Genomic DNA, 12,841 nt, shown 5'->3' on the forward strand with positions numbered 1-12,841 from the left:
TTTCATAGTTTTTGAGTCCCCCCCCCCCAAGATAAGCCTGTTTGTAGTTCAAATATTTTGTAAAAGCTCATGTACAAGTCAAGCCTCTAAACAATCATTTGTAAATACTGTATACCCAAAGTTGTCTAAACAAGGTTTGGTTAACATACAGTAAGAGGGATCATTTATTGGGTAATAAGCTTTCAGGATAGAGTGAAGCTGTTTTAATCCATTTGAAGCCATTGCACCTTGCATGCCTTATAGGGTGAGCTTCTGTGTTCAGACATGCACAAGGGTTATGAGTATCTGCAGGAATGAGTATAAGTAGGGCAGGGAGGGAAAGACTACAGCAACACTTTCCTGTGTTTCTACTAACAACAGGTTTATGGAGAGTAATTTCCTTTCTTTTGTTTCTAGGGTTCCACTGTGGCAAGAGAGGCCAGCGACAAGGAGAAGGTACAGTCACCTGCCGTGAGCCGGGATCCACTGTTAAATACCCACACAACTTTACTGTACGCTTTAAAGAGACAATAATATTAATTGAGTGTTACAATTTAAAAGCAAAGTAAACAAAGGCATCAAACTAGCACAACGGTTAGAACAATGTCAAAACATAAAAAGAAACAAGAAAGTCCACACTGCCAGCATGTTTTTAAAGCGTCGATGGAATATCCTCATTTGGCTTTCAAAACTGATGTGCTACACCTGTATCCACACCGACACAACCTTATTACATGTCAATATGCAAACCACTTTTTGTATCCTCCCGAGTCTTTTTTTAGGGTGGCGAGGGGACACTTCCACTTTACAATCTCCCACTTTCTATATTTTGTGAAGGAAATAAAACAAGTGAATCCGTCAACATAAACAATTTCCATTTTCTTCTTGTATTACTTTTCGTGTAGCTCACTCAAAAAGTATTTTTGTCCATTAAACAGGCCGCTGTCCTTTCAGCACATCAGGAGGTGCATTGTTGAAACAACAGCTGGTTCTGATGACAGTGGAGGTTGGAGTCGGTGTGGATTGAACAGATGGGCACTTCCATAGCACTTGCGCATCGCTGGCGTCTCATTCTGGTGTAATTTTAGTACAAAGAACAAGGGCAGTTAAATAGTTGTTTTTTTTACAAATACGTACCATCTTTCAAGTAGTTAAAACACTGATGCCGTGTACTGAAAATGAGTCAGTTATTCTGATTGAACTCCATGTCCATTAAAAGTCCATTAAAAGCCATGTGGACAATTAGAGAATGAGAGAGAGAACAAACTGTGTTTCCAGTGGTTTGAATATCCGACACAGCTTCAAACATTTCCAGACCTACTGTCATCACCCAAATGGTCACACTAACAAAACGTTGGTGTCTGCTTTTATTTCCCTTTGGGTGGGGATGACAGTAGCAAATATCCATCTCCTTCAGTTAGCACCTACTTCATCACCCCATTCCCTTTCTAACCCCTGCACGCTATTTGTGTATCTTTAATTTGCTTCATCCCCTCTAACCTCGCTTCTGCTGTTCAATCAGTTCCCCTGCCTGCTGTCTGTGTGAGAAAGATTGAGGTTTGTGTGTGTGTGTGTGTGTGTGTGTGTGTGTGTGTGTGTGTGTGTGTGTGTCTGGGTATGTGTTGGGTTTAGAGTTTTATTCGATTTAGATGTCTCATGATTTTGAGTAGTCCTGTGTGTGTGTGTGTGTGTGTGTGTGTGTGTGGTCAACACTCGTCCTTGGACCCTTTTCTCTCGGCTGCAACGAGAAGTATCAATCCTGATGATGAGAAAACGGAAATGGTTTATGCTCTTGGCTACATGGACAGTCACCTGTCAAAAATGAATTGTGTCACTGAAATTGTGAAGTGCCTGATGGTTTACTGTGCTTCCTGTTAAAATTGGATTAGCTAACAATAAGAATGGATATTTTAGCAAATATAAATAAACAATATTTTTTTATATAGATATGGCCTTTTAAGTGGCTGACAGTGTCCTTAAACACTATGACTTTGGACCACTGTTCATTTGACCTGTCAGTTCAGCAGTTTTGGATGGGGACGATTGTCCAAAGTGTTTTGTTTTTCATTGCATGTGTCCACACATTGCTCTGCAAAGGTTTGTCTGACCATGAAAAGGGTTTTTATATGAGAGCATTACAGTTTTGACCCAGAAGGGTTTAAAACTTTCCACCGTGTTTTACAGGGGCTTAATCGTGGGGCACCATGCAATGAGGCATGGAAGACCAGGGAATCCCTGAACTAAATATAGCCTTCTGTAAATGGAAGAAGAAACAAAACATTATTGGGGTTAAAACACGGGAATGGGAAAAAAAAAGGTGCTGAGGTTTTAACACACACGAGGCTCCTGTGTGACCTCTTTTTGTCTGCGGCTCAACTGTGTAAACACCATTTACTAGCAATAGAGAAGCAACAGGGTGCATTTTTGCCAAGCTATCTAATAAATATGTTATTTTCCAACACTGACTCTTAACTCAAACATAAGTTGTTGCTGTTAGTCTCTGGGGAATTATGTGGTTGTTTTACCTTTCAGTGAAATGCAGCTATGTAATGTAAGCATTGTACAGTAATTGCCACCATAAGTAAAGCCTTTCACTGTTTTTACTCGCATGCAGAATGCAAAATACAGTACATGATCACACACAAACTTTTTAATGTGCACACACGTTCACATCCAACTTACAACAGGTCTCAGAGAGACAACTAAGACTCAGACATCAAAGACAAGGATCTGACGTGAGACATGCTGGTTTCTCCACATGAAACACCTTTGTACATACACACAGTTACAGACATGCTAAAATGAACCTGCAGTTAACTACTGCAAGAGCTCAAGTGGCAATAAATAAGTCCAGTATGTTTTGAACACTACACCACTAGTGTGACCACTCACACACACTGCAGTTGACCAGTAAAATGAAGAAGAGGGTGCATCATGCCAGATGAAAGGAAAATCATTCAGTTTTGTTCAGAGTGTGTGTGTGTGTGTGTGTGTGTGTGTGTGTGTGTGTGGGGGGGTGGGGTAAAAAAAAAAGTTTCTCACACACACACAAACAACAAGCACGGAAGGGTTCTCTCCTGACTGCATGACCGTCTCCCTTTCATGCATGCATCTGCATGGTATATAATGTTTTTCTGCATCTTTTTGAAGTTACATTATTGCTAACACATTCCGTTGTGTATGAACACCAGCTTCATTCTTTTGCACATTGTGGACATGTTCTGTTCTACCCACATATGACGTGTTTTTATTTTCATAAAATACATTTTGCGGTTCTTAGTAGCTGTTGTCTCAGGGTTTGGCTATCAAACAGCAGCAGTTGGCTTTCTGACACATTTTATGTACAGCATTTCACCAAGCAGATGATCAGTGGGTTTAATTTGTTTTACTCTCAAATGATGTTAATTAGAGTCCGAACTAGGTGGATTTGGTCTCCCTTAGGCCAATCAAATCATACCAGTTCATTTCTTTTACTTTACTTTCTTTGTGGTTGACCACAAAAAACCTGTCCAAGACCCATTTTGGAGACTGACCCACAATTTATCAAACACTGGTGTAGGTCATTCGTGCGATCGCAGTATTTGTTATGTGACCTGGAAAATATAGAGGTTTTGTTTGTATGTGATGGTCCTTGGTTTGTGGAATTCCACCTGTCTCCACTCGGTCTCTGCTCAGTAGCTATCTGCTACAGTTGTTTTTGTTTACTCTCTCCTCACGCCATGCACCTGCTGGTATCTCCATTGTATGACTGAGTGTGAACTGCCTTGAAATTTAATTAGTAGACCCTTATCCAGTAATTGTAATCCCTTAGAAATAGTGCCACACCTTAATAGATGTTTGGCAGAATATAGGTTTATAGAATGCAAATTAGTTTACGGTTGTTTCCTTGCTCTTCATAATTTCAGCTCCTAGCCTCCTTATAGTAGCGCTGCAGGCTGCTTCCTTTTTCTACCAGGCATTTATGCCAGGAAACAGTCATAATACCAGTGTAGGCAGACCAGAGTCATGCATACATATACATATAAATCCTATTGATTAATGACACTAAGAGCATGGAAATAGTATAACTGCAAAAATGATTACACTTATTTACATCGTCATTGGCTGAACCTGTTGGACACAGTTGATATATTGTAAAGACAACTAAGAATTATAATTAATTTTATACGGATCTTCCGCGTTTATGCCCTTCCCAACCCTCTACCAATTTGAAAAACAATTGTGTTCTGTTACATTTTAAACACTTTGCCTTTACTTCCAACTTCCTTCCTCTCTCCTTTCTTCTCTCCTCTCCTCCACCCCTACCGTCCCTCCCTCGCTCCCCCTTTTCTAGCAGCCGCCCCAACCAGAGGATGTGCCCCCGCGGCCCAAATCTGGTAACGTTCAGCAAAGGCTGCAAACACTGCGGATTGCCACGCGCTTTTACTGCGCCATGAAACACGTAAGAGATGTAAGAGAACCAGGGCTCATATACCAGGCATGATCTATTAAACCAATCTTATTGTTATTTTTTTTGTACAACCGGGCATTTTCGTTTCCTCGTCTTGTCCAAGCTGATACACTGTTATTTCAAAGCCATATTTTGCACACTCATCCATTTACAGTCACCTTTTGCGTAACTTGTCAGCAAGTTCAGTTTTAGTTTTGCCAGAGAGTTTGTTTTTGTTCCCACCATTCACTCAACAGCACCAACATATATCGGAAACACTGTAGAGCAAAAAGTGGAGGAATAAAAGGTAATGGTAGGAATGGGAAGGACATGCTGTGTGGTCAAAAAAAAATTCAGGAACCGGAGATGGAAAGAGAAAGAATATACTTGTTTAATTCCTGGACAGTTGATATATTTCAGAAAGAGAACTTCCTAAGCTTGATAAGCAGACCGCATTAACCGACTTGTGTACCCTAACTACAGCAGTGTATAAAACAGAGTGCACATTTCTATTTGTCTTCTAAATCGGTGAGGAATAGTTTTGGAAGAGTTCAAAGCAAGTTAAGTTAAAAGCAAGCTGTAATTTAGCCTGTAATGGAGAGAACCCTTCCCAAGACAATAGTGTGCAGATTAGGTGTCTGGAGCCAGGGCACCTAATCTGCACCTAATCTTGCACCCCACTGCAGCCAAAACTCTTTGTTTTATTGAATAAAATGTGTTAAGCAGTAGATTAGCTGGTACATTGGGACATTAGTTTAAAGCTAGTCTAAGAGATGAGTCAGGTTTGTTGTGTTGTTTTATTTTATTTTTTAAAAGGCTGTATAGTATGCGCTGGTCATCGGAGCAAAAGCAGTGTGACTCGTCTTTTTTTCTTCTTCTTTTTACAGCCCCCTGAGATAATAAGCGTTTTATAAGTCAGCATTGTTGGCATCCTTGAGTGAGAATGGCAGTTACCTGTGTCTCTATTCCCAAATTTGTTTCTAGTTTGTTATTTCCCCACAAAAAAAAACAGTCCAGCATGCGACAGCCATAATGGTTTCAGATATGTTGCTTTTAGTATAGAGGCAGAAATAGTTTGGTCATTAAAGGGAACATTTCACGAAACTATTTAGGTGCAAACTATTTGTAGGATGTTTTTTTTATGTTGTTTATGCCCAGCTTACATACTCCAAAACAGTTTTGTTTTCAAGAGCACGTTCTCATTCACATCCCAAACAGTTGATTGTGCCTAAATGATATACACAGCTTATACTGTGTTTGCTAATAATGCTAAATAAACACATACATTGCTTGATCAGTGTTGCCTTGCATGTGGTTGATATGAACCTGCTGAATTGCTATTAGCTGATCAAAGTATTGAATGGCATTGCCACATAAATAAAGTTTACAGTACAAACAAAAAGTTAACGATAAACGGTTCAGTCAAATTCTGTCTAGATCAGAGCTCATCATTTACGAACTGCTTATCACTGATATGTAACCTGCTGGTGGATGTTAAACTACGCCTGACAACATATCAGTGGGAATTAAACTGGATACAAAGGTGTACAGTAGAAACCCTCCAGTATTAGCATACCACAAATCCTTCAGAAAGGCATAGCATTGTTCTTCTGAGACAGCAAGACATCAACGTTGCCAAAGGCCAAGATCCATTTTCTAAACAGCTGACTGGAGATAGAAAAGAAATGAGATACTTTTTCTTAGGTCGGGAGAAATTCACCTTTCACACAGCTTTACAAGCCTCATCAGCAACACACCCTTTCTTCCTGCCTCTAATATATCTTTCTGTTTTTTTCTATTTACTTCCTCGATGTAGTGCAGCACTCAAAGAGTCGGACACATTTCAATGCAGTCGTTGTAATAGAGAATATCAGTAACAGGTCCACTGATAGAATCCCATGCATGACTGGGAGAAAGAATAAGACAAAACAAACCAGTTAGAAAGACTGAGAATGCACAACATGGAAATAAAAAAGACTGTTGACAGTGTAAAAAAAAGTTGGATGAATGTAAGAGTTGTGGTGTCGGTTTAGGAGACAGGCCTGCGGAAAGCTTTCAGGTTATGACCACTCTTTGCAGTCAGCCTTATGTTGTGTCCTCATTTACTTTTTATGTTGCATCTATATTTAGTCTAGCAAGTTGGACATCCCATATTTCTTGCAAATTGGAGGTCTATGTCTGTATATATATATGTGCTCAAATGTCTTGTGAGAAGTATTCCTGTCTTGGTCTCTGTTAAGGTGTAATCTATGTGTATGTATGTGTGTCAGTGTGTGCTGTCCAAGCTCATTCTAGTGCTACAAAGTGCTGTTGTGTTGCCGCTCTTCTCCTGCTGCCATAGAAACACTCTAGTAGCTAAACTGCTGCTGCTGCCCTGTTACCTCATGTCCTGCTCTCTTTCTCCTCAGTGACTCAGACCTAGGCCTCTGTCACTCCTCGCATAACACCTCTCCCCCCTTCAGGCTGCTGGCAGTTGTGCAGCAGCCTTTTTAAAATGTGAATTAATCCCAGTAGATAGACACTTAAATAGGAATCTCCTTCATTCTGCGTATAGGCGGAATAGTGGGCATCCATCCCAAAGATACAGTGTGCTGGCTTTACAGAGTTATAAAGAGAGTTTAAATTAGATGCAAACCACAGTCTGGTTTCCGAGAAGCATCTTACATGAACAGTGATTGTTTAATTTGTCTCAAGGAGGGATATACTCTGTTATCAAACTGATAAGAATGGGATGCTTTTTTGGAGACCAGCCCAGTGCCAACAAGGGCGTTTCATGGCTTTGAGTTGGACGTCCCTTTTTTTTCATGACACAAAGTGTATAGATCTACCAGATGCATTTCAAAAGCTGTCCAAACTGCTGTGCAATATGCCAGAAAAATGCTGAGTCTTACTGAGTTTCATGGCACTGAGAAGTGAATACATTTCACTGTAAACAATATGGAAAATAAACAAATGAGTGCATCAGATGGATCTGTACCCTGCTGCGAGCATGCTGCATGTACGGTTTTACACAGCCTTTGTTTGGACGGAATGCCTGTACTATGTCAGCCAACTCAATTGACTAGTAATATGTGTTGTATTTGGCTGAATCAGACAGGCGGATCGAACAAACCACAGGCTTAAAGTCTCATTTATGCCAACAGGGTATTTCAACATGCAGGGTTGTCTTGTTGGGCAGATACAGTTAAACACACTGTCGACATGTCTAATATCCAAGTCATCACGCATTTTGAAATACCCCTTAATTCTTATAGTTGCTATTTCTTAGTCTTGTGTAATGATGTATACAGTATATTAAATTGTTAATGCTCTTTAAGTACTCTGGGGGAAAAGGATGAAGAACACTGATGCCGGTGTTACCGCTTTTAGTAAATCTTTTCTTTCTAGTCAATTTTTGACCAAATATATATTAAGGATTCAAATGTGTGTGATTGGATGAACTGATGTTAATGGACACTTACTCCTCTTCTAAAAAGAATGTTGTTAAGAAAAATTAACAACCGATTTAAGCACCAGAATTCCGTCACATTTTTGCCCAGGTCTGCTGGCCTGCAGTACCATGCCTCTCATGGTTTTGACAGTCTGGTGTTGTGGTTTTGACTGTTGTTTATGTGGCCGCTAATCTCCAATACTAATGGGCAGGCCAAGGAGCTGCCAACCTACAAGGACAATGACTTCATCAATGATGGGCAGAAGATCTACATTGACGGGGAGAACAAGAAAATGTTCCTGGAGAAGCTTAGGAAAGATGTGGAGGTATGTGTTAATGAAAATGACAGAAAAAGCCCACCTGTCCCTTAGTGTCACCCCTTTCTGTCTGTATTAACCCTTGTGTTGTCTTCCCTTCCACCTTGAAAAAAAACACTTTTTTTCCTGACGTTTTTGATGCCTTTTTTTTCACAGTTTGTTTTTGCTTTTTCCAATGTTTTTTAAATTTTAAAATTTTTCTTCTACACATTTTCAGCGCTTATTTCTACGTCCCATATTTTCTGATATAAAACAAAAATTTAAAACAGGTCAATGTGACCCGAAGTCAACACAAGGGAAATACATTTTCTGTTTTTTGCTATGCTATCTTCCCCCGCCTTAAACACTCCTCACTTGCTTTTATTTCGCTACTGTCTCACCGTCTACCATCGTCCTCAGTTCCTGGCACAGCTGAAGCTCATGGACTACAGTCTGCTGGTGGGGATCCATGATGTGGAGCGAGCCGAGCAGGAAGAGGTGGAGAGCGAGGACAATGAGGCAGAGGAGGAGGGCGAGAGTGACGGAGGGGGCATTGGAACGCCTCCCGACAGCCCCAGCAACACCCTGGACAGCACTAAGCCTCTGTCACCTGGAGAGTTTGATCCCGCTATTGACGTCTACGCCATCAAAAGCAACGATAGTGAGTAGTCAGATGCATGTGTTTAACATTGTATTCTAAGCCTGAAAAAGCCTTGCAATGTGAGGGTTGTATTTAACAGCTAAATAATATATACAGTACTAATAGCTCCCCCTACTGGGTATTTTAGTTCTCATTCTAGTTGTCAAACCTGCTGCTCTCAGAAGGTTTTTGTTTGTCTTGATTTTGCCTGATGACACTGTGCAAATGTGGATTCTCATCCAGGGTGCATTTATTTTAAACTGCAGGTGCTCCCAGGAAGGAAGTTTACTTCATGGCTATCATAGACATCCTGCAGCATTATGATGCCAAGAAGAAAGCGGCTCATGCCGCCAAGACTGTCAAACATGGGGTATGTAGTTGCGTAAAAGAGCAATTTGAATGGTTCTGTTCAAACACTGATTATAATAAAGTATAACACTGACTCGAGTTACAAGACAAATATACTGCATGTGGTGAGTGACAGTCGTCTCTGTATCCCTCTACAGGCCGGAGCAGAGATCTCCACGGTCAACCCAGAGCAGTACTCGAAGAGGTTTCACGATTTCATCACCACTATTCTGTCATAGCCTCCAGGAGCGACAGGGGGCACAGAGGCACATGGGAAAGGGAGGGCAAGTGGGGGAGTAGTGCGGGGAAGAGAAGTGATGGAGAGAAAAACCATCGAGAGGCTGAATTAATAAGGTGCTCAGATGGCTTTGTATCACTCTACTTCATGCTTTCTCCTCATCTCTGCCTGCTTGTTTCTTCTCTCTTTCAGTGGAGTGCCACGCTCTGCAGCTATAAAAAAAAACATCATTCGTTTACATTTAACCTCTCCTCTGTTGACTTTTGTTCATGTGTTACTTTGGGTGATAAGGGTGTTGAAAGCAAGCGTCCAAGTCATTTGTTTTTTTTTAATATAATTTGTTTTTGTCTGTATTGTTTATGTGGGAAAATCCAGCACCCTGCATTTTTTTTAATTTTGATGTTTGTATTTGTCATACCCCTTTATGATGTTTAGGGGGAGGTAAGCGCGAGGGTATGATGTGTATAGTGTGAGGTCAAGGGGAGTGCACAGGTCAGATTACGGCACAAGGTGAGGTCCCTCTTGCAAAGAGAAGGCTTAAGCGGGATATAACGAGGAAGTTCACGTGGAGCCTAATGCAATTGCTTTATTTCAGGAAGTGGGAAGCAGTCTTCCAATAGGCCCACAGCCAGACCCCCCCCCCCTTCAGCCAAACAAATCTTCCCATTTGGGTTCCTCCTGTGACACTCACCCTTTAGACGCAACCCCAACCCCACCCGTTCCTTTGTGTACAGTTAATGAATTGAGCTTCTGGGTTATCCTCTTGCCATGCACTCACAACAAACAGGTCTCATTAGCTGAGATGAGTTCACTTGTTGCAGTAAGTTATGATGCTTGTTTCCAGCCTAGTTGCACCTCAGTGGTTGTCAGTGCTTTATCCCTTTCACTTTGTTGTGATGCACAGTGATTTAAGAATGATTAAGGGAAGGATGCGTACCTTTTAAATGAGAAGAAGAGGGATTTGAGCACACAGTAAGTGTTGTTTACTTGCATTCCCTCTGAATACGTTTGGGCATTGTTATGTAGGCCTGGTTTCTGTTCCTGTGGCAGGGAATGACCCAGAAGTCTTGTGTGGCTGTAGTGATTAAGAGTTATATCTTCATATAGGGTGTCAGATTGAAACATCAACTGCCCTTAACTTTCTGTTGCCATCAGCACCTTATGAGTAAATCAAAAATGTTGCACTTTTATTTGTTATTAGAGGTTAGGAGCTCTTGTTCTGTTACATGCGCTGCAACAAAGAGGAAAAGGAACTCTGCTCTCTTAGAATTAAATCTTTAGGGGCCTGATCTCAAATCCCGTCTCCTCCACAATGTTCTCACCCATGGCGACTTCTTACCGTAGGGATTGGTTGGGAAGACTTTATTGCAATATTAGACGAGAAAGTGGACGAGTTCTGTTTTCAGGACTTTTGTAAACTAACCTTTCCAATCTTTTTTTAGAAGTGGTCTGTGGTGTTGTGGTGGTGGGTTTTGGGACCAGGCAACAGTGTGACTGTGCTTGTGCGTTCAGGACAGACAGAAGTCTGTTTACCTCCAGCATCGTACCAGCACACACTCAATGATGGCGAAACAATGTGTGTGTCAGTGTTCAAAAGTTATAAAGGGTATAAAGTAAGGGGAGGGGGGAGGTTGGGAAGAGTAGCTGCAGATGTAAAGACGTGTTGATAAGACATTAACATCAACAGCAACGGCCTCTTCTCTAACCTCGGCTGTGAGTCTGTTATTCATTGTTGTTTGTGTTGTTATTGTTGACGTTTTTAAAGGTGGTTTATCTGTGTTTGAATTTGGCGGTTTTATGAATTGATGTGATAATAATTCTTTTGTTCCTGTTTGAGTTTTTTATTTTTTTTGTATATTTTGCACAAGAGGAAAGGAACCAAATGTTACAAATACGATCCCAATTAGTTGATATGGTCTTAACAAGGGAAATGCAATATACTTGTGTGTAAGTGAGAAAAGCTGTTGTGCGTGTGACGTTGTGTATCACTTCTGGATAACCAACTAAAACAAGTAAAGTCGTCCTCCTTGACTATTGTAACCCATGCAAAAGGCTTCCATCACAATATGTTTGTTTAGATATCATAGAATATATTCACATTTATATTTTTACATTGGATTTTAGTCACGAAATATAGTTGTATTTAAAAAAAAAAAGAAGAAAAAAAAAAAAGGAGCCACTCTTGGGTATGAATGATGGTGCTGTGGTAAATGAAGAATAATACTGCTTGAATTTATACAATACTTACTCTAGATGTACTTAAAGAAAAAGTCATAAAAAAATTGCATGTCACAGGACTAAGTTTCCTTTTCCCTCTCTAGTCTGTGTTGTTGGCTGTTCAGGTTCTCTTTGTGTCCCTACACTTTAACCAGATTTGTGAGCTGTTCAGCGTTAAATAGTCCCTACCATGCTTTAAATAACTGTTTTTCATTGTATACACTGTGCAAGATGTGTGCCTTTATACTCCAAAATTATTTAATTTTATATTTTGTAATCTTTTTTTAAAACAAAGGTAAAAGGTTATTTTAATAATGGGGTGTTTACTTTGACATGCATTATTCCCAACTTTGTTTTCAACCCCCCCCTGCTCAACCTTCTTCCGCTTTAACACCTGTATTCAGATTTGTTCATATTATTCAGTCAGTTAAACAAAACCATTCTAATGATTGTGTTTTAACCAACCTAAAATGTTAGCTGTCTTAAATTTGAATATGGTGGATCGGTTTGGATTCTGTAAATTCAAATCTATCGTTGTGATTATTCCGTGTGTACAGGCGTCCCCTTTCCTCCTCCTCAGAGTGAGGTGGTGTCTGCTGATATTAATCCCTTGTTCGTTCACGCAGGTCCTGCCTTTATAAAGAACGTGCGTGTGTGCAAGTGCATTGTGGAATGTGATTGTGTTTCGTCGTGCTCGTCCTCGCTAACTGCCCCCCACACACACACATCAGGAGTCTGTCAGCATCTTCATCACGTTTACCTTCGAATCACATATTTCAGGAATGTGTTTTTTTTTTTTTTAAGTGTTTGTCCAAAATATCACTCGCCGTCGATGTACGACCCCCTACTCATTTCTGAACCAGGTTTATGTTCTCTTGGCGTTTTGTGTAAGCCGCTTGTTATCAGGGAGGTTCATCAGCTGATAGTTGATCCTGAGTCAATGGTTAATTGATATTTCAGTGTTCTTTCACTATTATTGGGCTGTTTTGTTTCTATTGTCACGTAGGTCATACTGTACATAGGTTGTGTTATTAAGAAAACAGGGAATGAGGCAACACAATCATCTTCTAGTCTGCTTTGCTCTGTTTGGCCCTGGAGGCTTCCCTGTAGTCAGACATAAGCAAGTAGAAAACAGAGCAGTGCATGCTGGGAGAGTGAGTTTTTTTTTCTGTTTTGTTTTGGGAATAATAACTATGGATCTCATGTAAAATAGGCAATGATGATGCCAGACTTTCACAGATGCAAATTAAAGACGATAACACAC

At 40.4% G+C, this 12,841-nt stretch overlaps 1 protein-coding gene across 2 annotated transcripts in view; it reads left to right on the forward strand.

The window, feature by feature from the left end:
• pip4k2aa (phosphatidylinositol-5-phosphate 4-kinase, type II, alpha a) overlaps positions 1-12,841 on the forward strand; it is a 32,637-nt gene extending 19,796 nt beyond the window's left edge. Inside the window, exons 6-11 of one of the 2 annotated variants that reach the window (XM_078281216.1) lie at positions 397-435; positions 4,313-4,429; positions 8,051-8,164; positions 8,555-8,795; positions 9,041-9,144; positions 9,281-12,841. In XM_078281216.1, coding sequence (XP_078137342.1) covers positions 397-435; positions 4,313-4,429; positions 8,051-8,164; positions 8,555-8,795; positions 9,041-9,144; positions 9,281-9,361 — 696 coding nt within the window. In that variant the 3' untranslated portion in view covers positions 9,362-12,841. The remainder of the gene's footprint in view (positions 1-396; positions 436-4,312; positions 4,430-8,050; positions 8,165-8,554; positions 8,796-9,040; positions 9,145-9,280) is intronic. The other variant, XM_078281217.1, reaches the window with a different exon arrangement.

This window comes from Sander vitreus, chromosome 22 (assembly GCF_031162955.1).
Source record: "Sander vitreus isolate 19-12246 chromosome 22, sanVit1, whole genome shotgun sequence".
In the NCBI taxonomy this organism is placed as follows: domain Eukaryota; kingdom Metazoa; phylum Chordata; class Actinopteri; order Perciformes; family Percidae; genus Sander; species Sander vitreus.